Source organism: Ammospiza caudacuta, chromosome 1 (assembly GCF_027887145.1).
Source record: "Ammospiza caudacuta isolate bAmmCau1 chromosome 1, bAmmCau1.pri, whole genome shotgun sequence".
Classification (NCBI taxonomy): domain Eukaryota; kingdom Metazoa; phylum Chordata; class Aves; order Passeriformes; family Passerellidae; genus Ammospiza; species Ammospiza caudacuta.
Genome location: NC_080593.1, coordinates 51,938,778 through 51,965,658, shown reverse-complemented (window position 1 = coordinate 51,965,658; position 26,881 = coordinate 51,938,778). Strand labels below are relative to the sequence as shown.

The following is a 26,881-nucleotide window of genomic DNA, read 5'->3' as shown; positions in this document are numbered from 1 at the left end:
CAAATTCTATATCAGTGTTCCTCCAGGTGAGTATTCAAATGGTTGGCTATTCTTTCCCATGTAAAAGATCAGTACCTGACTCAGGTATGAATTTGTTTGGCTCCTATGTCCAACCTCTGCATCTCACAAATACCTTTGTCTGCCTGACAAAATACAGCTGACTCCAATGCAAATAACAGATTACACTGTGTTACCTAATGAGCATTCCTCCTTAAGTGCACCCCTGGGACAGCTCTAACCCCCCCTTACTGGAGCTGGCTGACACAAAGCTTCTGGCAACAAGCATGCCATCAAAACATCTGCTGTGACCCCCTTGGAAGTGCCCCCTGTCCCACACCATATGGCCATCGCCACCGAGTGGTACCCAAGGCCACAACCCAGCTCTCATCACTCCCTGTCCTCTCTGGGGACGCCAGACACTGACAGATAATTTCACACACCCTTCACACTTCATCAGCAGGGAAGACAGCCTGCTGCAGCGAAAGGAGACACGCCAAGCATGTCCATGTTACAAAACACTCTGTCCATGTTGCTTTTAAAAAAACCTTCTCATGGAGTGTTATATACACTGAAGGAAAGGAATCTTTTTGTTCTTTTGTCTAGCACTGCTATTGCTCCTCCCAAGCAGCAACTGCTTTCTGTGTAACTGGGTGTACATCTGGGGCTTTGTCAACACAACTATGGCAGTTGTGGGTGCGAGGAGAAACAAATAAAAGACAAACATGGTCACAGAAACACAGTAAAAACATTACACAGCAGATCAAACTTCCTACTGACTTAAATTTTTGCGCCAACAAAACTCTTTAACTTTTGATCTTATGACAGGACAGCATATTAAAACAAAATAAGAAACTCTCCCCCAAGGTCAAGTGACAAAACCTGCTACTATTAATCAGGTAAATACAGCAGCAGCATTACTATTCACCAATACATAAGAACAGTAATGCAAACAGAGGCACAGAGAACTAAGACATATAGTTTCCAAGCAAAACCCTACCAACAAGTCAGTTCAAGGAAGAACATCTGCTATCAGTGATTTTCTTTCCCACAGCTACAAAATGACCATTTAAAGCCTCTGTTCATAGTTACCAAAGTCATTAGAAAGGCTCAAAGCCTGTGCATACAGTACTAAATGTCACTCTCACAGTGGATTCTGTGCAAAGAAAGCAGAGCTAATAGGAAAGCACTCTTGATAACAGCAGGAACACACCAGCATCTCAAAAAGACAGAATTGAAGATAAAACCAATCTACAATGAAAATTATATCATAGAATCATAGAAGGGTTGAGGTTGGAAGGACCTTAAAGATCACCTAGTTCCAGCCCCCCTGAAATGGGCAGGGACACATTCCACTAGACCAGGTTACTCAGGACCTCATCCAACCTAGCCTTGAACACTTCCAGGGATGGGGCACCCACAACTTTTCTGGGCATCGTATTCCAGTGCCTCACCACTGTCACAGTCAAGAGGTTCCTCCTCAAACGTGATCTAAACTTACTCTCTTTCACATTGAACGCATTCCCCCTTGTCCTATTACATGTCCTTGGCAGAAGTCCCTCACCAGCTCTCTTGTAGGGCCCCTAGAAGTACTGGAAAGCTTAGAGGTTGCTCTGAGGTCTGCCCAGAGACTTTTCTGCTCCAGGCTGTACAATCCCAGGGCTCTCAGCCTGTTCTCACAGGGGAGGTGTTCCAACGCCTTGATCATCTGTATGACCCTCCAGCAGATCCATGTCCTCATTCTGGGGTCACCAGAGCTGGACACAGTACTCCAGAGGGGGTCTCATGACAGCAGAGTCATTACATCAGTTTGAGGCAAAGTCTTGTGGCTGTACATTTCAAGAACACTGCTGTGCAGAGTCCAGAAAGCCAAACATTAACTTGCCCTTAACAAATGTTTCCTCAGTAATGTCCCCTTTCCTTCTTTCTTGCTGTGTTTTTTTTTTAAGAATAAATCATGCTCTTTTTTAGGAAACTTGAAAGGCAAATTTTCCATTTGTAGTAGGAAATGGCAATATGGAGACAAACACTTTCATATCAGAGCTTAATCACCTCCACTGTGCCCAGGTTGACTCATTATGAAATTAGGTGATCACACATTGCCCAAGAGCTATTTTTGCTGCATCTGCAGCAGCTAAGACACTGCACCACTTTGTCTGGCACTCCAAGTGTCCAAGCAGCAGATCTTTAGCTGCTTGACTCTCAAGCTGCCCTCTAACGTGTTTTCTCTTTTGGATTTACAGTATGGCAAAACACTGCTTAGATGCTTATTAAGCATATCTGTAAACTGAACAGGGAAACAATGTCCATATGAGGACACAGGCTATACTCACAAGGCTGTGCTTTACCCTCTACAGCTTGCAGAACGCTAATTTCCTGAAATGAAAGTGTTGCCGGAATCAAAGTATCTGCATTAGTGGCTGTCGGTTACATTTAAAGCACACAGAGATCTTGATGCCTTGTAAGAATTACTGATGCACAGCTTAAACTCCCTGGTACAAACCTCACTTCAGCCTCCAGGATTTCCCCATACATAACTTTCATCAAGAGTACAAAGTCTCAAAATGGAGCACCTGGAGACTGATGCTATTTTCACAGCTGCTCTGTGACACATGTCAACCCCAGGAATGTTTTGAGTGATTTAAGTCACATCACCTGCTGAAAAACTGCCCAGGTAGGTGCAGTTGCCTTTTAACTCATCCTGAAAAACCAGACCTTTAGCCTTAGCTCTGGTCTACGGGTCAGTGCTTTGCTTGCCACACTTAAATTAGCTATAATACAGAAGTAAATAAATCTCACACACAGATTTCATTGGCATATCAGTGCCCTTCTTCTATGAAAGCTGAACCACAGAATCATTAAAGTTGGAATGGACTTCTGGAGATCATTTAGGCCAAGCCTCCTGCCAAGGGAGGGTCATCTAGAGCAGGTTACACAGGAACTCATCCAGGCACAATCTAAAGATCTCCAGAGGGGAGACTCCACAACCTCTCCAGGAAGCCTGTTCCAGGTTTCTGCCACCCTCAATGTAAAGAAGTCCTTTCTTATGTTGAGCTGGTGCTACTTGTGGTTTAGTTTATAGCCATTGCTCTTTGTTCTGCCACTGGGGGCCACTGAAAAGAGTCTAGCATCATTCTCTTGGCACCCTAATTTGAGACATTTATATGCATTAATAAGATCCCCTCTTAGTTTCTTGTTCAGATGAAACAGGCCCAGCTCTCACAGTCTCTCTTCCTAAGAGACATTTCAGACCCCTGATCATCTTTCACTGGACAAGTAGTTCCATAGTAGTAGTTTTTCTTGTACTGTGGATCCCAGAACTGGACACAGCACTCCAGATGTGGCACCACTGGGGCTGAGTAGAGGGGCAGGATCAGCTCCCCTGACCTGCCGGGCACATTCTTCCTGATGCACCCCACAAAACCATTGGCTCACCTGGCCACAAGGGCTCATCATCAACCTGTCATCCACCAAGACTCCCAGGTCCTTCTCAGAAGAGCTGCTCTCTACTAGGTCGGCCCCCAACCCATACTGGCGCTTGAGTTCTCCTCTTTCATCTGTGCTTATACAGAATACATAGTTGTGAATTGTGTTTGTGTGGAAAAAAGAGAAACAAGAAATAGAAGGAAGAATGTCTTTCCTGATACATTTTGCTGTGCCTGTACCAAGCAAGTCCAAAGACACCCTTGCTGATACTGTCATGGAAGTCAAAGCTTTTCTAGTCGAGTTCCCAGTGTTTTGTAACATCAACATACTTTCCTTTGGCAGTAAAGCCAACTTGCTTCTGTCAGACACACAGTTTTTACCACCAAAGACACTGAACAATTTGGTCAAAGACTGTACATATAAATACTTCTTAACTATTCACTTATTGCTGTGTTGCCCGGTATCAGTGCTGACCAGATAATTTGGGGTAAAGGATAGACCAGAAAAAAAGAGCTACAGCAAGAGAAAACAAGAAATAAAGCCAAACAGAACCCACACCACCAGTCACAACTACAGAATAAATAAATAAATGGTGAGGGTACAGGTTCTGCTCCTACTGAATTCACTGGCCAGCTTCCTATTTATTTCAATTGGCCTGATAAACACATGCATCCCTCCAGCTCCTGTCCTGCCAGAGAGGAAGCCTGGCAGACAATCCATCAACATAAGCTACAAAGAATCAGCACTAGCACTGTGAAAATTCAACTGCCATTCAAAATAAAATTCAAAGCTAGGAAATTACAGGAAAAGCCTTCCAGCAGCTTAACCTGCGGTTGGATATACAGCAACAGATTTAATTTAAAGCAATCCAAAAGCTACTAAGTGTGCTCTCTATGTAAAATTTAACTAACAGAACATTCCTGTAAAACTTTAAATTCTCAATTCTCTTTTTAATTTTGCAAAGACAATACTACACAAACACTGTTAATCATATTCCTCATGTTTAAGGTCAGACCTGAATGGAATGGACAACCTGTTTCCATACACCCACATCTAATTCACCACAGCTATATTTTACAGAAAAATGTAAGGCAAAAATCTGAAGAACTGGTTATATTTCAGCTATACTCTGGTGGAAGGGACAACTGATATTCAGTTATTTTCCATCTTGAAATTATTTGGCTATAGATCAAATTAATTAACCTTGCTGGACACACTGCAAATTCCCCTCTCTGTGTAGAAATCAGAGATAGGAAATGCTCTGTGTTGTACCAAAAAGCAGTTGTACATATCTGAGTTCTCTCCTGTTGATTTACTACATTTTGTACTGGATAAGATCTACTACTGGGCTGTTGGGACCTTATTTGTGAGTTGGTTCTGTGGTTTGTTGGTTTATTTGCTAATCTGGGATTTTTGGTTGGTTGGAAGGCAGAGGGAGCCAAGCATCCCCCCTCCTTTTTCAACAATGGTACTTTGAGACTGGCGCGGTTATTTTTATGTCACACAGAAAAAAAAAAAAATGGTTACATTTGTAACTAGTAATTTCCCCGGACAAAGTTAACAGCGTTGTTCCTAAAGATCCTGACCTCTGAGCTGACATCCAAACCTAAAACTAATTAGAAATGAAAGCTGATGAGAACTGACTAATGAAAAGAAGCTTCTAATCCTTTAACTTGTTTTCAGGTGGCTTCTTTACTTGTTTTTTTTAGTTTGCTTTTTTTAAGACTTTGATTTTAAATTTCATTCTTGATGCAGCTATTTTCTACAAAGATTAACCTTTGATTAATATCTCAGGATGCCCAAACCTAAAGCAAATGCACAAGGATGCCTGGGATTTGTTATTTGGGATCTTGAAAAATCTGAAATCTACCAGTGTTATGTTTTCTCCTGAGTAAATAGAGTGCTTCATTTCTATGCTTCATATTCAATTTCTCCCTAAATCAAACTTAGATGAGCTTTGTAAACAGGCTAAAAAACAAACAAAGCCTCTTCTGTTTTCCACTTCCAGAAAGTATAACTAACTTTTATATATATGTATACACACAGATTTCAGATATAGCATAATGCTGAAGGTGGTGTGAAAATGCTGTAGTGTTTTAAGGACTGATGAGAGACATGCAAGTGAATACAGCAGAGGAGAAACAAAAGCTGAAAGTCCACTATTCTCTTTGACTACCTGTACCTTCTTAAGATTAATATTTTGCTCCTGTAACACTAACAAGTTTAAATGGCTTTCAGTGGTCCTGCACACATGTAATTGGATACAAGAAACATGAACATTTGATGACTGGAACAAGTGGATTTCCCATCTCCTTATATCACAGGAGGAATAAAAAGGAAAAAAAAAAAAAAAAAAGAAGAGAGATAAGAAAAAAGAAGAAAAAAAAAAGACTACAGGAGATCAGCTAGTGTATTTCCTAGCTTTAAGCCTCAGCTGATGGAAAATAACAAGACCTTCCAAAAGGAATTTAATTTATCCAGGTGCTTTACTATCTGGGCAAACAGTAATGAATGTTTTTGTCTCAGAAATTCCAGTAACATCATTATTGCTCTTATACTCTATGAGGTCTTGAAGATTTTTTGTTAATTTGGGGTTCTTTTTGTTAGGCTGCTTCTTTGTGGTCCTTTTGGAGGTGGATTTTGTTTTAGCTTTTGATTTGTTCTTTTCTTTTTTGGCTTTTTGTGTTTTTTTGAGATGACCTCAGACCCCTCCACCATCACATTCCCACTCAAAAGAGAGCTATGCCCTATTCGTGACTGCAATATATGGAACTATCAGTGCAGACACTGCAGAACATGAGAATCCAACATCCACATAAACAGCAGCTGAAGTCAACACGTTTCAAAAGGTGGCCCTGTGTGTGTACAAAACCAAGTCAAAAATAAGTAAACATCTATTCATTTTCCTATTAGCTCCAATGGTTACATGTGCCTTGTTAAAATGGTTTAAGATGCCTTGTTACCCCATGCCAAATAACACACCCGCACAGAAAGCATTAAATAATAAATAAATAACTCCAAAAGCCTTCCATGAGTGAAAGCAAAGATCTAAAAGAGAGTAGTGAGGTTAACAATGAATGTGTCTTTTAAATGCCATTCTGCCTGTAATATTTCACTCATAAGCGCACCTGTAAGTAATCTACACAAAAATACTTACAGAACAAATGCTGACCCAGCACAGCTGATTAGCAAGCAGCAGGGTCTGAGTAGCTGAATGTTAAGAGCTACTTCAAAAACAAACTAATGAGTTTCAGGTAACTAGACTAGATTAAGGGTGTTGCTACTTAAATGAAATGAAGAATAAGAGTGGGTCAGCAACATTGACAGAAAAATAAAAAAGCATTTTGAAAGCATTTAAGTTAAAAAGACAGAACAATGTAACAGCCATATGGAAGTGCTTCCTAATTTCATTAAGGAATGCCAGTAGTACTCTTAGAAGAACTGACAGCCCCGTTAACACTTTTCCAGTTTAAGTGAATTCAGTAACAGCTTCTGAATGACCTGATTCACCTGAAAACTTCACTAGCCTGACCCAACAGCTGTGGCACAAACCCTGCAAAATTGTAGAGCTATCCAATAGTTTGGGACTCCACACCTTTTCCACACACCTTTAATATTCAGAAACTAACAGAGACCATCAGGTTGATTTTCTAGTCCCATGACTGTCTTGATTTCTATCACAGAGTTTTGTGAATTAGGTGGCAAGATAATGCACTATAGATACCAAGCAGAGCTCTAGTAAAGGGACATTTAAACATTCATTGGCATGTGTACCTGGCTGGAGGTCATTCACTGAATGGCCAGCATGTCACTGTTTCACAAAATACCTTTGAATCCTTAGTGTCAGATAAAAGGGAACATCAAGGAAAAAGTTCAAGCTCCAGGCATTTAAAAGGGATATGGTGACAATCCTTTCAGAGGTAACTCGTTTACAGCCAGTAACATTTCCAGAAGACACAGAGTAAAGCAAGAGACAATCAAGCTTGCAGAATGATGGAAGAGCATTCAGAGCATATTGCTGCTTCCTCTTGTTCTCTTGGCTTTAAATTCAATGCAGGATTTTATAGTCCCTTTGCACAAAGAGATGACTATATATTTTCTCCATCATTCTGAAGCAGTCTTTGTCCTATATGTTGTGGATCTGTCTCTCATGGCTTATAGATGACCTTGCTTCAGTGAGATAAAGGCAGCACACCCGTCTCTGAGCAAACCACGTCCTAACCACCGATACTGAACACAGTGGAGTCCAGGAGTGCATTTGACTCAGGGCATGGACAAGTGGGGACAGGGAAACCAACTTCCACTGGTAGCACAGGCTCCCTGTCACTCAGAGCAAGCTCAGCTCCAACATACCCTCAGCGAGGCACAGGACAGAGCAGAGGGACAAATAAGATTTGACACTTCTTTGCAGCCCCTCCACCTCCACAAAGCAAGACACTCACATTGGGAGCTGTTGCATTATAAACTGAGGAAGATATCCTCCTTCTGCATCACTCCACTTGATAAAACCAATACTGAGCCACACTTTAAGGACTGTGCAAGGCAAGGATTGATTAATCACATCTGGAGATGAGCAAGAATCCAGGCCATGATGCAGCAGGCAATGTAAAACGTTCACTGTGAAAGAACTCAGCCTGGGAAACTGGCACTCTGCCCTTCTCAAAATCTCAAGTGGTATTCAGGGACAACCTTATTAGAGGATGCTGCAGTACTTCCACTGTTAAGCAGCCACAAGCACGGCACACTCAGCTCCCAAAGTTCATGGTATTAAAATAATAAATTAGAAACACTTGTCTCTCTGCAGAAGTGCCTGCGGCACAGTGTGGGACAAGCAGCAGGAGGCAATGACAGTGCAAGAGAAGGGTACAAACAGCAGGAGAGAAATGTCAAGGCTGTCAAAGGATGCTCCAGATAAACAGAGCTACTCTTGTCATGAACTCACAGGCTGTAGTGTGACATCATTATGAGCCTTCTACAAGAGCCTTGCCTGTGAAGCTTCCGTCTGACCCTTTCACACAGTGTGCAGGTCTCTGTGGTGGAACCTTCTGTGAGACTTTTTAAAGGTTTCCTTCCAAAAGGAAATGAAAATATTTTTTCCACTGTGCAAGACATAAATTTCAACTCAATCCCACTTTAAATTCTATCTTGTCACCCATTCTGAACTATGTTAAGCAAATCAACATAGTTCTGAAGTCCACAGCACGGTGTTCTAACTGTAGTATGGTGATTTTCAACTGTGCTCCAGCTGTGTGACTGAATAATGTTCAAAGTCCCTGAGCATACTAGTTAGCACAGCAGTTCTCAAATATCTACTACTTGAACATCAATCAGGTGAGATAGAGAGAGATGTACAATCTAAGAACTTACTCTAACTACACTGACTAAAATTACCAAGGCCTACACGGCCCTAAAATTCCACTTCAGGTATCTAATATTATAATATTCTAAAACCTGGGAGTGTTTTACTCTATCCTGTATCAATAAAAGAGTAATTTTTGAGCAACTTTAAAAAGAGAAACAAAATAATTAATAATTCTCAAACATAGCTGATGAATCTTTCACAGTCTCCCCACCATAAACACAGTCGCATATTGCTATACATAATACTATTTATAGTATTGAAGGAAAGGGGCAAGGCCCAGAGTGCTTCAATGGCCTCAAAAGGGTTTTGTTTGTAAGCTCATGTTCAGTTTCTAAGAAGTGCCATGCTCTTCATTGATGAGCTTTATACTATTTGGACACTTAAATACCAATCCCAATGAAGCAAACAGATGGAGGAACTACTGGTAGCTACTTTCTCCAGAAGAAATCAAGGAGGCTCATTGTAGCTATCCAATTTTAAAAACCTTATTTCTGAGTTCCCCAAGTGGGATACCAGAGTTTAAACGGTGGAACTGCCAAATAAATCTGCTCAGCATTGAATACTTTTGAGCAGGCTAATTCAGTTGCTAATGAATGTCTGTAATGATGACATGGGTCCTGATGAAGAACCACTGTGCATTTTACAGGCACAGCCTGTACAACCAACTGATCTGTAGGCAAGTAGCAGACTTTTCTTCAGAGAATCAAGCTTCCAGCATCTAGCTGGACCCTCTGGTATGAGAAGGCCGTGGGTCACAAGAAAACTGAACAAACATCTCCAATCTTCAAATCCAACCAGACATAACCAAAGAAAAAGACAGGCAAGTCCTGGAAACTGAGGACATATGGTAGCCCTAGCCTTGTGCAATGTCTATCAAAGACAACTAGCTTATAATACAAACAGCAATGCTGGTACTTCCACAGAGACAAATTTATAGAATCATAAAACGTTAACGGGTTGGAACGGACCTTATAGAATACCTAGTTCCAATCTTCCCTGCCGTGGATAGGGACACCACCCACTAAATCAGGTTGCTCAAGGCCTTATCCAAGCTGGTCTTGAACAGTGTCAGGGTTGGGGCACCCACAGCCTCTCTGAGCAACCTGTTCCAGTGTCTCACCACCCTCACAGTAAAGAATTTCTTCCTACTATCTATAACCTAAATTTCTCCTCTTTGAATTTGAGCCCATTACTCCTTGTCCTATCACTACAGCTCTGGATGGAGAGTTCCTCTCTGGCTTCCCCACAGGCCCCTTCAGATACTGGACACTTGCTATGAGGTCTCCACACAATCTCACAGCAACCTTTTCTCCAGCTTGAAAGGCCCAATTTTGTCAGCCTGTCCTCACAGGGCAAGCCCTCCAGTCCTCTTATCAACTAAAGCCAGCTTTTTGTTTGGCCTTATTACATACTTAATAATCACTTATTGTATGCCAGAGGGCATAATGTCACAATGAATCAAAGTTCACCCATTAAAATCTCACCTACATGGTCATTCCCTCTTTCCCCCAAAGCAACAGTGTGTCTCAAAGTCCACATCCACACACTGTCAAATACACATTTCTGGCAAGAATACCTTGAGTGCAGCTTTACCTGTTAGCAGTTCTGACCATATTCTGAAGTTTTGAAGAATCAGAGAGAAGCATGACTTTAAAAAAATGTATCATAGTGGAATGAATTTAAACATGCTCTTAAAATGCTAGCCGTAAAAATGCACTGAATTGTTGAAAGTATGCATTCTGTTAAACTCTGCCCTTCCTACAGATCTTACTAGTAAATAAATAACAAGTTACCTCAATGCAGCAGCTGGTGTCTGTGCCACAACAGAGTAGAAAAGAGCAGAGTCAGTCAGAATTCAGCTGCTGTGCCAAAAAGATTTTTATACAGCCTTAAAATCATGTTATAAAAAGATAAAAAATATTTACTGTTTATAATTGTGTCACTGAACAACAAATTGGACCCAACTGAATTAGACTGTGCAAACACGGAGTGAAGAAGAGGTGCCTATTCCAAACTGTGTGCAAGCCCTTGGATAAGCCTGTGCTTAGTACAGGCGCTCCATCCTTTAGTCACGTAATAAGGTTAATGATGCATATTAATAAAGCTCACCTCTCGGGTCTCAAGAATAGTGCCAATACCACAATACTGTTGGATAGCTTGGGAAAGCCAAAGAAACCCCGAAAGCTTTGCTGTGCAGAACTTAAGGGCAAGGCAGGGTGCAAGGGTGGCTCTAGGCAAAGCACAGGGCAGGAGCGGGGAGCCAAAGGCACTCGGGGGATAGATGCCAAGCCGGGGACCCCCTGCCCTAGGGGACAGCCAGGAGATGCGGGACAGCCAGGCGACACCGCAGCGCTCTGCCCGGCCAAGCCGAGGAAAGGCGGCAGCAAAGCGGAAAGCACCCACTGAACCCGGAGGGCTCGGGGTTTAAATGACAATTTGGACTGCAGAGCGGGTTAACACGGTACCAAACCGCTGCACTGAGCCCGAAACTCAGCCTGAGCGGGGCGGACACACGGCGGGGCGGTCACACGGCGCTGTTCCGCAGCTCGGGGGCTCGGCGGAGGCAGGCTCGGCTCGGGCGGGAGGCGCGGCCGCCCCGCTCGCCTCCCTGCCTGCCTGGGCTGCCGGGCGCGCTGGGGCGGGAGGTACCGTACCGGCGGGCAGGAGGCATTCCAGCGGCGTGAACGCGCGCTCCATGGCCCCGCGGCACGGGCAGGCACACGCCAAAGGCACGGAGAGCCGGAGGGGACCGGCGGCGGGGGGGCAGGCGGGGAGCAGCCGTGCCCCTTCCCGGTGTCCCCGGGGAACGCCTACAGCCACACGGCCGCGGCGGCGGCTGCGCCCGCCCTTGCAGGCGACAGGCGGCGGCGCTGCCCGGCTACCTTCGGCCGCGCGTCCTCCTACATCCCCCGGCCAGGACCAGGGACCAGGGACCAGGGACCGGGACCGGGACCGGGACCGGAACGTGCTCGGCACCGGGGCGGCACGGCAAGCCAAGGGAATCGATGGCCGCCGCAATCCGTTGCTCGGCCATCAGCGGGAAGGAAAGGCGGGACACGTTGATTGGCAGCGGCGGGGGCCTATGGGCCTGCGATGAAGGGGCGGGACTAAGGGAAGGCCCCGCCCCCACAGCGCCGGTGCGCGCCTGAGGCGGGAGCGGGAAGGGACAGGGACGGGGACAGGAGCGGCAGGGAGGGGACCGGGAGCTAGCGGAGCAGTACCTGGCCTCTCTGGGCACCTGAGCAGTGCGGATCCCGGTACAGCGGCTCTGGGGAGGCCGGGAAGAGCCGCGAGCACCGGCGGCGCTATACCGAGCGCTTGGCTCGGAGGGAAAGTCCTGAAATGGCTTTCAGCCCATGGAAACCGGAGGGAAATAAAAACTGTCCCACGAGTGCTCGTGGCCTCGCATGCCGCCTGTGTGCCGGCGCCCTCGGGATGCAGGGGAAGCCGTGCCGGAGGGCTGGCAGCATCCCGGCTCTGCTGTCCCTGTGCCCTTCCAGCTCGCCAGAATGATGCGGCATTCCTAGGTGCCGCTTAAGTTTCAATTAATACCGTTTCAATAACATCACAAAACTTGTCAAATGCGTAGTTTCTCCTTGCTCAGAACTCTTAATTAGGGGCGTTAATCATCGGCGTTAATCATCTTCAGGTATAAAATGGGCAACATTTCTAAATTTCAGTTTGCTCTGGCAGCATAGAGGGGGTAAGATTGGACCTCTCAAATGTGTCAATAATGTATTTCCCTCTCCTGGAGCGGCCATTGTCCCCGCAGGTACCCCTGTTCGGCCGCTCCATCAGGGACAGCGCGGCACGGCCTCGCCCCCAGCGGCGTCGCCGGCTCCTGGCGGCACGGAGCTGAGCTCTCCCGGGAGCCGGAGGGAGCGCAGCGGCTCGGGGCCCCGCAGCAGAGGGCAGCAGAGGAGCGCCGCTCCCTCCCTCCATGTCCTCCTCCTCCTTTTCTTCCCTCTATCCCCTCCATCCCGTCCGTCCGCTCGCCGCCCCGGCAGCGCGGCTCGGAGCGGCCGGGGGAGTCCGCGGAGCCCCGCACGGAGCAGCTCTCCGGGTGTGCCCTGCGCCCCGGGGTGGGACGAGACGGGAGGACAAGGTCTCCTTTCTCCTTCTCCCGGAGAAAGCGTCAGCGAGGTCCGTGGGCTGGATGCTCACAGGGGTATTTTCCAACCTTATAATTTTGTGATTGCCTGTCAGTGAGGGTTTCCAGTCAAATCGGAGGGAAATGAGACCACCATGTCAGCCCACTCTTCAGTCCATTCTGTTAGTCTGAGCTTCACACTTAGATCAACATGATTTGAGTGACTTCAGTGGTGGGCTAGTCCGGACCACATTTCTAGGACAAGTTGGAGTGGCTCCAACCTGAAAGAGGGCAGGTTTAGATCGGATATTAGGGAGAAACCCTTTATGGATTTACAGTGTGGTGAGGCAGTGGTATAGGTTGCCCAGAGCAGTTATGGATGCCCCAGCTCCAGGAGTGTTCAAGGCCAGGCTGGATGGGGCTCTGAGCAGCCTGGTCTAGTAGAATGTGTCCCTGTTCATGAAAGAGGGATTGAAATTATCTAGATGACCGTGAAGGTCCATTCCAAGCCATACCATTCCAGGATTCTGTGGTTACCACTTTGACTGTATAAGTGCACCTTTGGTTTTAGTTGTGCAAGCGCCAAACTTTTGCTTGGACCTTTCAGATAAGCTGCCCTACCACCTACAAGAGACTACATTGTATAAGCAATTCTGGTCCACAAAGACTGATAGAGGTTTAGAAGTATTGGAGGCATTCATGCCTTGGCAATGAGAGAAGTGAGAGATTATTGGGAAACAAGGAAAAGATATTAAGGGCTTCAAAAGATTACTGTTATTTACACTATAGTAACAAAAAATGGTTTGTTACGCTTTTGTGCCATTTAAAATTTTATTTCCTCTCCATTGAGGACTTGAACTTCAAAGGCTCTTAGGACATTGGTATCATCTCAGTGTCCTTCTTCAAGCTGGTTAAAAACAAACAGCATTAGGAAGAAGCTGCTTGCTGTCTTTTCCAAGAATGCAGACCATATGGGGGCTACCATTGCAGTTGGCCAAAGCTCTTCTCTTCTTAATTATATTCTCTTCCACTCTGTCTCCCCACCCTGCTTCCTTTCAATTTTGACAGGCACTTTTCAGTTGACTGGTAATACTATTAAACCTCCAGGATAGCTTGTTTTTCTTCTTCAGTATCTTTCAGTGTCTCTGTCATTATTTTTTTTTTTTTAATCGCTCTTGAGGGGGTACCATCTGTTACAAAGAGTTACTGATAAGCAGGTTCTTATGCTTGAGAAGAGTCATACTTGCTTGGAGGCAAGGTCCAATTCAGTCAGGGCCCTGTTCCCGGTAGTGTTCATTTACAAGTCTTTCTCCTCCTGTTACCCTCTTCAATTTATTTTTTCTTTTTTCTTTGTTTATTTTTTTAACTGTAAGTGCAACAGTTTCCATCTCTCCATTCCCTTCATGTCCCAGAAGACGCTTTTTCCACCTCTGTCACATCTGGGCTTCCAGCCAATCCTTTACCAGCCACGGCTGCAAAAAAGTAATTGTACCTCTCTCTGCTAATCATAGTAATGCATGATTCATCACAAAAGCATTGCAGAGAGAAATCAGTCTTGAGAGACCAGGCTGGTACTAGTGTGCTTTAAATCTTTTCAAGATGAGCTAAGGTCTACAAGGTAAGGCAAACTGCCAGCCCACTACACAATTAGGCAAAGGGCAAACAAGGCAGACACTTCTCTCCCTGAACCCAGTTGTTCTTTCACTGCTCTTTCCTTCAGATACAAATCTCTCATCCAGAGTATAAAGCTCTTTTTCAGAATCAGCTTCACAGGAATAGCTTTAGTAGATGCTATAATGCACTGATTTTGAAGGCAGGACCTGACAGCTATTTAATACTGTTTATCAGAGCCTAACAAAGGTATTTAGTAGAGGAAATGTAGAGAGCAAAATTAATAACTCCATGCAGACTGGCACGTTGTCTTATGGATAGTCCCTTAAGAACACTGAGCAGTCAGGAGGCTGATTTGCTGGTTTGAAAAATAAGCACTTTCAACTCCTTTTTGCACTTTACATCTGTGCTAGGACATCCATTGAATTATCCTGTGAAAGGCTACCATTTAATAAACTTGGTGATATTTTTCTTGTCACACATGAGAAATTCCTCAGCAAATATTACACCTGTTTTTCCAGGTAGCATATAGATTGAGCAATACTTTTTTCCTCTAGCTGGATCTCAAACTAAACCTTTTCCCCTGTTCTTTTCCTCTGGTTGTACATGTCTACATTACTTTGCAAGTTTGCAGAACAGTGTACAGGAGGCTATTCAAAAAAGACATCCCTGGAGCACAGATATTGTGCTTTGATTACTACTGTCTCCTCTGATTACCTAAAAGGAGGGCAAGTGACCTCAACCCTAAGTGAGAAAATAAACAGGCAAGCAGATGTAGTTCCTGAGTGACAGATGGGGCTGTCTGACAGGGAAAGTTTCAGAATGACAGGCAGGAAAGGTTTAGGGAGTGTTCACACCCTTTAAAGTTCCTCTGGTAACTAAGCAGCCAGTCATGCCTCTCACCTGAGATATTATCCACTAAGTATTTACAGGCTTGGTGACTGGACTGCACAGAGAGAAAATGCAATTTATATATATTACTATATACATTTACATATCTAAAAGCTTGTTCCTAGCAGACTCCAGATAGCCTCCTCTTCTTCAAGAAAACTATGCTGAGAAGTGTCAGTTGGGCAGCTTCTGTGGAACAGTTATGGTGTTACTGGCACTGCTTTTCAGCACCACTAAAGTTGATCAGGTGGGAAGGGTTGAAGGGTGATTAAGAGGGCAGCAGCTTTTATTTACTCATAACATCTCCTGGAACTTAGCAAGGAAAGAAAAGGGAAGTTGAATTGCTAGGGGATTTACACAACGGGGCTAAAGCCTGCAGTGTTCGCTGTTCTTCCTTAGGATGATCAATCTCTGTGTGTCCTGGTACAGATACACCGCTGAGGCTAACTTGTAGTAGTATTAGTTGCTCTCAGAATTTGTTTCCTTCTTTCAGATAGACTAATCTAATTGAGACTGAAAGATTTAGAGGTATTTGGGGACTTTGTCCAGCAAAATGACAGTACGTGTCTCTAGAATTCACAGCATAATGCCTCTCTCCCAGATGAAAGTCAAATAGGCCTAGTAATGCCAGACATGATCATTTAATGCTCTATTTTTTGCCCCCTCCCTTCTTACATTTTTCACCAAAATGAGATTCATATCTCTGTGCTTGACTGTAAGTACTTTAGGGTCTGTTCAAGGGCCATGGCAGATTTCACTAATTGGCATTCTGAAGCCTTTTGATTGGAAATTTTGTAGAATCAAAACTACCCAGGTACCTCCAGAGGTCCCTCTAGGTGATGTCTTAAACAAGCTGCTTGTAAAGCAGGGGGCATTTGTTCCTCCAGCTACTCTAATTTTATTGCTAAAAGAGAACAGTCTGTACAAGGCTTGCAATCAGGATTCATGGAACATGTAAATGTTAAGAGTACTTTCTCCTTCTCCCCACAGCTTAGCTTTATACTAAAGGGAATCCAGAGTTAAAACTAGCAAGCTGGGATGGTTCATTCTGGTACCTATTCCAGCATTAATGCAGAATAATAAGGTTGAGAATGTTTAGCTAACTCAGCTGTCTGATTGTCTGTACATCCCTAAGTGCTTGATAATTCAAAAAATGCAGGCATAAGTAGATAAATGGGATGCTTTATTATAGACATTATATCCTTGCAGTTCTCCTGTGCCAGCAATTTAAGTCCTCACAACCTGCTCGAAACTCAAGCACCAATTTGAAAGGTAGTCATTGAGGGAAAAAAAAAAAAATACCTGCAAACACAGGCAGACAGATTCTAACACATATACTCGTTAAGTCCAGGTTCTGTAACAATTAATGGAGTCAACTTAACATTTGTGTTTTTTTCAAGTCCTGAAGAGTTTATGAAACTGCAAAAAAATATCATGTAAGTGCAATCTGTTTCTGAAATGGTATAGAGCAGGCTGGAGATAAAACATATTAATTATTTTAGGCCACAGAGTACAGCAGAAGAAAATAGTGAAACAATCCTGTGGTTCACCAGGCAAGACATTGCATTCAGAAGACTTGGGTTTTAATCCTGTTTCTACTACTGGCATGTGTACACACAACCAAACCCCATGGATCCATAGCCTGTAGTGTATATAATGGCTTAGGAATTAACTTAGCTTTGAAGAGATCTAGCTCATAGCATTCTATGCCTTTGTTGCCTCATCTATAGAATGGCATCAATAAGGTACACCCATACTTTTAAATCAACCTAAGATAAACAGCCAAATACAAATGATTTTGTATTACTAATGACTAGACAGATGGCATTTGTTTAAGAATCAATTCTATACAAATTGAGAAGAAGATTTATTATGATAATCAACAATATTCTGTCATGAAGATGGATGAAAGATAAACTTTGGAAAGAGGATTGTGTCTTGAAGTGATAACTTTTAGAAATAACATTTGCATCAAATCAGCTGCTATCAAGACACTATGGACAGCAGTAGGCAGAGATTGTGCAGGCTAATACCTATGATTATATTCTTGACTTCATCAGGTCAGGAGACTGTGGATTATTGAGATGATAGGCAAGCTGTTTGACTAACCTGGCAAGGAATTCCTGGGACACCTTGGCTGTGGTGACCTGGCAGCACAAGAAGAGTTAAGTAGGAACAATCCAATAATTTGCTGCACTCTATTCTGCCTGGAAGAATCGTCCTTTTTTGACTGACATGTACAGGAACGTTTGCTGTCTTACCGGAACTTTCATTGTCTTATCAGTGTGCGACAACCAGTGTGGAGAACCACTCTGTCGCAGACATTTCTCCACAGAAATCCTTCCTTTCATATTTCTGTGTCTTCGGGAGCCAGAGGCCCCCGAAGAGAAGGTAAACAATTATTATCAGCTGCTGTGGAATGCAATAGGATTCACCTTGATTGGCTCATTTTCTATGTTTATAATTAAGAGCCAATCACCAGTTCAAGCCAGGGGACTGAGTCCTTGGCCACAACTTTGTTGTGGGTTCTTTTCTATCTCTTCTCAGCTTAGCTAGCTGCTCTGCAAACCTCTCTCTATATTCTTTTTAGTATAATTATAATGTATTATATCATATATTAATAAATTCAGCCTTCTGATCAAGATACAAGATTCACCGTCTCTCTCTCACCAACTGCGACCCACACAGGTCGCGGTAATATCTGGTGACCCCTTGTGTCAGAGCAAAGATTAATCTGATAAGACCAGAGGAGCAAAATTGCTGCACTGGGTAAAAATCCTGTATGTGTAGCATTTGATGGTTGCTCTGAAGCGACCTCAGAAAGTGGATTCAAGCCAGGAGCTGAAGAACCGAAGATCCTGATTTGGACAGAGTTCACAGCCAAGGCTGACCACAAGAGAATCTTTCTTCTGGAAAATCATCAGGAAAGATGATGGAAAAGAGCAGCAGACCTGTGGAGCTGGCCAGAGCAAGCTGGACTCTTTCAAAAGGTACTGTTCACTTTTCTATCCCTGATGAACCAGCCCTTCGTAGCTTGTGGCTGTTTGTATGGCAGACCCATGCCTTGCCAGAAGAGATTCAATTCTCCCCTTCAGAGGAGAAAATAATAGCCCTCTGGAAACATTGGTGCAGGGAAGACGGTTTCTTTTTGTCAAAAACAGATATCTATGGGTTCTTTAGATGGGCAAAGCTTTTTGGGTTCTTTACTGATATTCTGTATGCTTTGGATGTTTTTGTCTGGGAGTGCATGGACTCGATTATCCAGTGCGTCTACCTGGAGGGACGCGTGTTGCCTTCCATCTACCCAGCATTTATAAAGCTTTTCCCAGTCCTGAAGCGCAGAGCAGCTTGTTTTCAGTGGATATCTAACTGTTATGGCCAAGCTCCGTTTCCACCACCCTTGGCAGAAGACCCGGTGGGGGAGGACTTTGGGTTATTTCCCCCCCCCTGCTTCGCGGCGGGGGGGGCCGAAACTTCGCGGCGCGAAGAAGTTTTTTTTACTCTTGCTCCGGAGCATGCTCAGATGGAGTGTTCTCCTTCCCCCCCTTCTCTCTCTCCGGGGGGATGGGAGCGGCCGCTCAAGCCAGCACCGGCCTCTCAGACTCCGCCTTCAGAAACGGGGGCGGCACCGGTCTCCGAGGTTTCCTCCACGGCCCTGCTAGAGCCGTCACTCCAGGAGATCCCGTCTCCGCCTCTCCAGGAGGTCCCGCCCGCGGTTTCATCGGCCTCCCTGCCCCCGCCAGAGCCTGTGTCGGAGAAGGCCGAAGAGACAGCACTTCCGTCGATTGACCTGTTGCTAAGCAACAGCGACGCTCCGCTGCTGTCTGTTTGCACTGTGACGGCGACTGCGACTGCACCTCCGCAGCGGACCCCAGAGTCAGCAGCAGAAAACGGAGTTGAGCCCGCGGGACCCTCGGAGCAGCCCGCGGGGGATCCCACGCTCAGCGCGATTCCCTCCCCAGTTTCGGCTCCCTCCCCGATGCTTCCACCGGACGTCCCAGCAGTCGCTCCGGCAGGGGGTCTCTCCTTCCGTGGAGCGGGGGCTGCCCGCCAGCTCACTGTTGTGGCAGTCCAGCTGCCTGTTTTTAAGATCAGCATTCTCGGCGGTTTGGGGGGTGGTTTTTCGGGGATTGTCCCATGGAGGCCGCCGCCTCTCTTGTGCCCTAGCGGCGAGGGGGAGGGGGCTCCCGAAAGTTTTGCCTCTGATTCCCAGCCCGGAGGGGATGGGGATGAAGCCAGGGGGCGGATGAGAGACAAACCCGATGTATTGCAGAGGGAGAGGGCACAGTTGGAGGAGACCATAGCTGGTTTGCTGTGGGAAACAAACATTCCCAGACCCGAGATGAAGATTCTCGGGGCAGCTTCTATTTCCCTGCTGCTGGCATGCCTCAGTGGTTTAGGGGAAAGGAAGCGTCTCACTACCCGTGCTGCCATTGTGCTGGCAGCAAGGCTCAGGCCCGTAGGAATGCAGAGCCTTCCTCATGGGTTTGGCCTGGGATGCTGGGCTCAGGAAATTCCTGGGCCGGGTCCACTGCGAGGCCTCTTGATGTTTTTGGGGATTCTGGTTTGTCCTACCGGTCCGGGTCCCCCTGTGTGAGCCAGTTTTGGGGTTCCTGGTCCAGTATGGGCCAGGGCCCCCAGGGCCTTTCCTTCTCTGGCATTGCTCTGCTCGGTTGCTGCTCTTTTGCTTTTCGATCAAAAAAAAAAAAAAAAAAAAAAAAATTAAAAATTAAATAAAAAAGATTGAAAATAGGCGGGCAGCAGCTCTGAAGTGCTGAAGCACTGAAGGGCCAGAAAAGGACATTCTAAAAATTGTTCAAATTGTTTCAAATTGTTTAAAATTGTGTTATGCTGTTTCAGGACAAAAAGGACTCTAAGGACTCTCAGATATTCCAAGGGAACCAACTTCGGCTCTTGGACTGTTCCTGAAACTCAGCTGCATGGACTTGAATTCTCTTTGCATTGTTTCTTGCAATTTTCTTATATTGTAGGATTGTTTTAGTGAATTGTTAGTATTCTATATTTTATAGGTGAAGGAATTTCCTGTTCATTCCACATCAGCATTTTTCTTTTATTTTTATACAATTTAGAAAGGTGAGATGTCGCAGACATTTCTCCACAGAAATCCTTCCTTTCATATTTCTGTGTCTTCGGGAGCCAGAGGCCCCCGAAGAGAAGGTAAACAATTATTATCAGCTGCTGTGGAATGCAATAGGATTCACCTTGATTGGCTCATTTTCTATGTTTATAATTAAGAGCCAATCACCAGTTCAAGCCAGGGGACTGAGTCCTTGGCCACAACTTTGTTGTGGGTTCTTTTCTATCTCTTCTCAGCTTAGCTAGCTGCTCTGCAAACCTCTCTCTATATTCTTCTTTTTAGTATAATTATAATGTATTATATCATATATTAATAAATTCAGCCTTCTGATCAAGATACAAGAATCACCGTCTCTCTCTCACCAACTGCGACCCACACAGGTCGCGGTAATACCACTCCACAGATTCCTCTCAGGCTCTTTTCTCTAGCACAGCTTAATTTCTATTGTAGGTGCATTCCACAACACTTAAAAAAGGCTGTGTTGTTAGTTCTTGATGTCTTTACCCTGAGTTTTGTTAACTCTTCTACAAACAGCTTTCTCAGTAGGTGACCCAAGGAAGCAGCATTTGGGAAATGAGTATTGTGTGCTTGGACTGGGTGTGAGGTGTGATTAATACTGTCCTGGGTCACTGGCCATGTCCAGTGCATTAAGTAAAATAAAAATAAAAAGCAAGTTGCAGTAGCTCCCCATAGTGGTTTACGAGGTTCTCATCCCTGTCCCATGGGAGTGAAGCAGTCTTGTAAAACTGCAAAGGGTGACATTTACCATTAGTCATTTGAGCATGAAGTGAAGTTGAGCCTTAAGTTGAACTTAGGACTGTAGAGATCAGAAGGTGAATAGTGACTCAGGATAAGAACAGGGCAAGGTCCTGCTCATTGATCATTGCTGTCACTTGTGCCTTGGTTGGGCTGAGTTTGGCCAAGGACTGTATGGGATTCTCCATGTGGTAACTTGCCAGCGTGATGGGAAGTATGGCTATTGATAACTGGCATTTACATTTATTTGCATATATTTACTGTATTGACCTCTCCAAGTTACAGTTTGAAGTCATCAAAGTAAGGGAAGAAATGTTGAGTCCTGAAAGGACCTAAATCTGTCAGGGCCAGTGTTATTGTGGGAGGGAGCTACTTAGAAGGAATGCTGGAATGGAAATGATGGGAGGCACCCAGCTGCTTCAAAGTCTTTGTTAGGTTCCATAAAAGTGGCAGTACTGTCAGAGAAACTGTTTAAAAGGCAGCAATAGAGAAAAGATAATGGCTGCAATTCTGTCCCGCTAGTCTGAGCAAAACTGCCTGAGCCTGCCCTTTCCTCAAAGGCTAAATCTGTTACAACTTGCTTGCTAATTCTGTCCTTGGGTCCCAGGTGGAGAGAAAAGGACAACCTGCTGGGACAGAGGGTAGCCCTCAGATATACCTAATGGAGTTGTTATGTGGAGAAAACAAGCTCTTCTCTCATTTGTACAGCCTCTCTCACCTAGCGCATGCCTAGCTGCAGATGCCTGCTATTAACTCTTCTTTAATTGAGAGGAAAAAAATAATCCTGAGACACCCTATGGAACAATGAAAGACCCGTAGCAAAAGAGCATTACACAAGGCACAGTGTGTCATTTATTCACATGTTTTAGATGATGCTGCTTGTGGACGTGCATGCAAGTATGCACATAGATAAATATGGTGCGTCTTCTTTTAGTTTTGTTGCTTAAGTTAGCTGTAGGCTGACATATGATAGAGTTCAGGTTTAAATCTTCCAAGTAAAATACTTTGAAAGCAAAACTATTAAGGCTAATAGAATGAACTTACAATGCCCATGGTTAAGAGGAGGGGGAAGTGAGACATTCAGTAAATTGTTCACCAAATAGCCTGTCACCTCTTAGTCTGCAGCTGAAGGCCTGCCGATGGATCATTCTATTATCTTTAATAAGCTTAATTTTAAAGTGGTATGCACATCAAATGTAAAATATCTATGTCAGTTTTGTTATCTGTGATCCTGGATCTATCTTAAATACGTTAATAAAGAATATATACAGTCTAAGAAGGTGCAAAAGCAGTATACATACAATGATCACCTAAAAATGCTTAAAATTAAAAAAAAAAAAAGGAAAAGGTATTTCTGTTCTTTAAGCTACTCCATGCATACAAAACAGTGAAGTCTTACAAATGTACAAAGCAATTTCTAGAAAATACCTTTAAAGTAGAACAAGCTTACCAAGTCAGTTGTTTGGGAGTTTTATACCACTCCATGATATCTATTTGCTTGAAACATAAACTCAGATTTTCCAAGCCTCTAATACAAATTAGAACCCTATGAGAATGTTGCTCTACTTGATTTCATTCTTCCCGTGGGCACTTTGTCACCTTAGAAATTTCATCCAAAATTCATCTTAAGACCTTTTAAGACAAAGTACCACTTGCAGCTGGGCTGCTCATGCATTTGATGAAACATACAGCACATTTTCGCTCCTGCCCAACTCCTGCTTTTCCTAGCCTCCCTTTAAGAAACTGCTCAGCTTGCCATAATATTAATCACATTTGCTTGACACCATTTCACAGAATCATAGAATGGTTTGTGTCAGAAGGGACTCCAAAAATCACCTAGTTCCAAGCTCCCTGCCATTTCAGATTTTTTAATTCCAGCACCCATTACTGAAGTAGCTCTTACCCCAACAGTTCCAAGCCCCATCCCGGCTTCTACTGCAGGAATATTGTGAGTCTTATCAGGGACATTGCTAGGAGGTTTCTCACCATGAAATCGAAATATCAACAAGGAAGATTTTTCAAACTTAGATTCAGTATGTATCAGCCCAGTTATGGGGATACAATCACTAAAGATCATTAAAGCAACATTATTATTTACTTGTCAAGGCTCTGCCTTGATGAACCATAAAGGACAGACAGAAGGTTGACAGCACAGCTGGGGTAAAGTAACTGGCACAAAGCTCGGGGGTATTCTCTCCCTCTATGAGGCAGAAGTCAAATGGGAAGACCAAACCTAACAGTAAGCTATGGCAGCTTGCAACTGCATTAGTACCTAAGGATAATGTAATTTTGGTGAACTTACATGTTTGTTGATGTTAGCAGATGCTAATTTGTAAACTAAAGTTTATCACATCCAAATCACTCCTTGTGAAAACGTGATGTGGACTTTTGCCTGATAATAAAACAACAACAAGAACAAAAAAAAACCCCAAATAACAAAACAAACAAAAAAAGAACCCCACAAACAAAAAATAAAATTAAAAAAAAAAAAATAAAATATTTTCCACAGAGTTGCCTCTTACTGATGGAAACTGTCTAGGAATCTGTTTAAAAGAAGAAACCCAGAAAATACTGGATTAACTCTAATTACCTTAACAGGCAGCCTGGCCCCTGATAAGTCACAGGTGTATTAATTACCAAAGTAGAGTAAAGATATGTGTGAAAAAAGGGGTAGGTTGGCTGGCTAGGGAAAGCATTGAGGAAAAGGACCTGGAGAAAAAGGACCTTGAGGAGGTAGGGGAGCCTCTTCCATCCTCTCCTCACCTCGAGTATGAAGACCCATCTGGAAATGGAACATAAGAACCTTTTTCCTCCTCAAGTACAAAGAGCCATTTGGAAATGGAAGGTAAGAACCTTGCCCCTCTACTCTCCTTGAGTATGAAGAGCCATTTGAGGGAGATAAGCTGCGGCGCAGGCAAGGTTCTTACCTTCCATTTCCAAATGGCTCTTTGTACTCGAGGAGAGGGGCAAGTTTCTTACCGTCTGTTTTCAAATGGCTCTTTGTACTTGAGGGGAGGAGAGAATAGTCACACTTTCTGCAGTGCCTATGGTAATTGAAAAGCATCTTGTATACTGGAATACAAGCTTGCCATCAGAGCATAATATGCTGCCTCAATAGCAAATCAAATTACAGGAATGATGTGGAAACATTTTAAAATCTCTGTTTTTCAGAAACTCTAGTCATATAATACAAGACAAAGAAACAACCTCAGTGCTATTTTTTTTAAGGTTAAAATTATGCTTTAGTCTGTTTTTCAAAGGAAAAGATGCTTTTCAGAATTTCAGAAAGTAAATAAAGGGGATCTGTATACATGAAATCATGGGAGTTAAGAAAAAGAGCATTTGGTTATCCCTAGGAATTTCTGAATTTACAGCTGAGTTTTTGTTAATATTGAGAGTGAAACAGATTTCTTCTAGTTTCATGATAAAAAAATTGATGAAGAAAAGAAAATCAAGACTCACATGTTAAAGACACCAGAGAATCCTCCTGGACATACTCGCTTTCTGAGCTATGCAGTATGGAAGAAAATATTTATTAAGTATTTACAATCATTACAATGACTATTTTAGCATTTCAGCCAAGTAAAAGAGAATGGAGTTTGGGGTTGAAGGGCAGAGACCTAGTGAATGAAAGCTTTGACAAGGAATGTCGAAGAAAGGGAAAGACCAATTTATCCTCGAGTAACAACATGGGTAATGTCCCATTTCAGCTAATTAGAGGGTGAGGCACTAAGCTTTGTTTTGCTTCAGCTTGTTAGAATCAGAACAAAAGGCAAGTCTAAATATGTTAGTTCAGCAAAATATTGTTCATCAAATTTACTTTTCTTGCGTTATATTTTTAGTATCAAAATTTTCTTATGAGCAGAAGTTTACATGTTGCTGATTGAGCTAAGAAATAATTTTTACTCCATTTACTGTTTTAGCAGTTCAGTAGTCTACAATGATGTCATTAATACAGAAAAACTGAATTGATGGTGCAGTTACATATTTTGTACAAAATGGACTAATACCAATCCTATTTATTGTTTAGGTGTACCTCTGAGTTCTAATCTTGGCTGTTTCTGTCTCCCTCATCTCACAGTGATGGTGGGGAGTCACATCAGCAGTATTCTCAAGTCCTTGCTGGGAAGACCTTAACAGTGGAATTTTGTTCCTGTTCAGCCTCAGGTCTTCTTGGGACTAATTTTGTTAATTTTCTCTCCCAATTTCATTCTTCATCAGCTCCCAGCCAAGGTTTGGAAGTCGCACAGTGGGCTCACTTAAGCAAAGGGCTGCTGTTGTGTACACAGGGACAATGAGTTCTGTCAGCCCTTCGCTGTGCATGAGGTTCACAGCAGAAGCCCATCAGCTTAGGTGGCTGCTGGCAAGCATTAAGCCTGCTACAACAAGCCTAGGCCAATGCAAACCCGGTTAATTCCTGAGATCCTGTGCAGTCAGGTTGACACAAATCTGTAGCCTTTTACTAGTGATTGCAAAAAAGTCGTATTCCCTTTCCTAAAAGAGCCCGAATCATTCTTACTGGACTACAATTTATGCCATATATAATTGATTAATGTATAAATCAGCCAGGATGAAGATAAGACAGCCATTAAAGACTGGCTGTTTGGAGCTGTTCCCCAAGGTGATAAGACAATGGCTGTCATTCACATTATCTCTGCAGTGCAGCAGGTGGGATGCCCAAGAAGTCTGTCTCTTGTTTGTCTGTAACTGAATTTGATTTTAAAAACAAAGTATCTCATAATATGCTTTTTTTTCCCTCTTCTGTTGCAAACACAGCTCCTCTTCAGTAACTTCATCTGTGACTCCTGTAGAGGGATGGACATAATAAATACAATGAGCTAACATGAAAAATGAGCAATAGTAATGAGAAGTAAAGTGTAAGTTTAATGAAGTAGGAAATCTGGCTTCATGAGTTGCAGGGTTCACAAGACTGTTTAATGTATAGTACCTCAGGCTGGATAAAAGTTTCCCAGAGCCTTTCCTAGGATGGTTACAAAAACTAAGATCCTCAGTATGATTGAAAATCCCCTTCCTCTGATGATGGCTCTCAGAGGGCTGCAGTGTGTAAAATCCAGTAAGTAAAGAACTCTTCATAATCATAAATAGGGCACCTTGTACTGGATTACTGTATAATAAATGTGATGCTTGTTTCACTAAACTCTTGGCAGTTAAAAAAATCAAACCTCCCAATTAATCCACCTCAACCAACAAAAATGGATACAGTAGCTGCCAATCTAGGGGAGCTGCAGCCCTTCACAAAGAGCTCAAATTTCATTGTGCTCATTTCCTACCTTCCAGCTGACAGCACATTATTACTTTTCCTTTTGGATGCCTGATTGAGAAGAAAATTCAGGGCATATGTAGAGCAGTGTCACTAACAGTACCATCTAGCAGGAGCTCTACTGGCTCTGCAGGATCATGAAATTCTTCTTTGCCTATCTAGTGGGAGTTTCAAGACCACTTCCATGTATTAATCCCTTCAGATAACGTGAATGGGCAACTAGCCACCAAACAATATGAAATTGATTGAAACAGTTAATCTCTTTGCCCAATCTTCCATGCTTTAAATGCTGCCTTTGAAATGAGATGACCAGGACATGATCAGTGGACAGATCTCTGACATAGTCCAGGAACAGAGATGTTTAAATAA

At 43.6% G+C, this 26,881-nt stretch overlaps 1 protein-coding gene across 1 annotated transcript in view; it reads right to left on the bottom strand.

The window, feature by feature from the left end:
• TPK1 (thiamin pyrophosphokinase 1) overlaps positions 1-11,739 on the bottom strand; it is a 303,096-nt gene extending 291,357 nt beyond the window's left edge. The window contains exon 1 of the mRNA XM_058814272.1: positions 11,440-11,739. Within this exon, the coding sequence (XP_058670255.1) occupies positions 11,440-11,482 (43 nt within the window). The 5' untranslated portion in view covers positions 11,483-11,739. The remainder of the gene's footprint in view (positions 1-11,439) is intronic.
• Between the last annotated feature and the right edge of the window lie 15,142 nt (positions 11,740-26,881).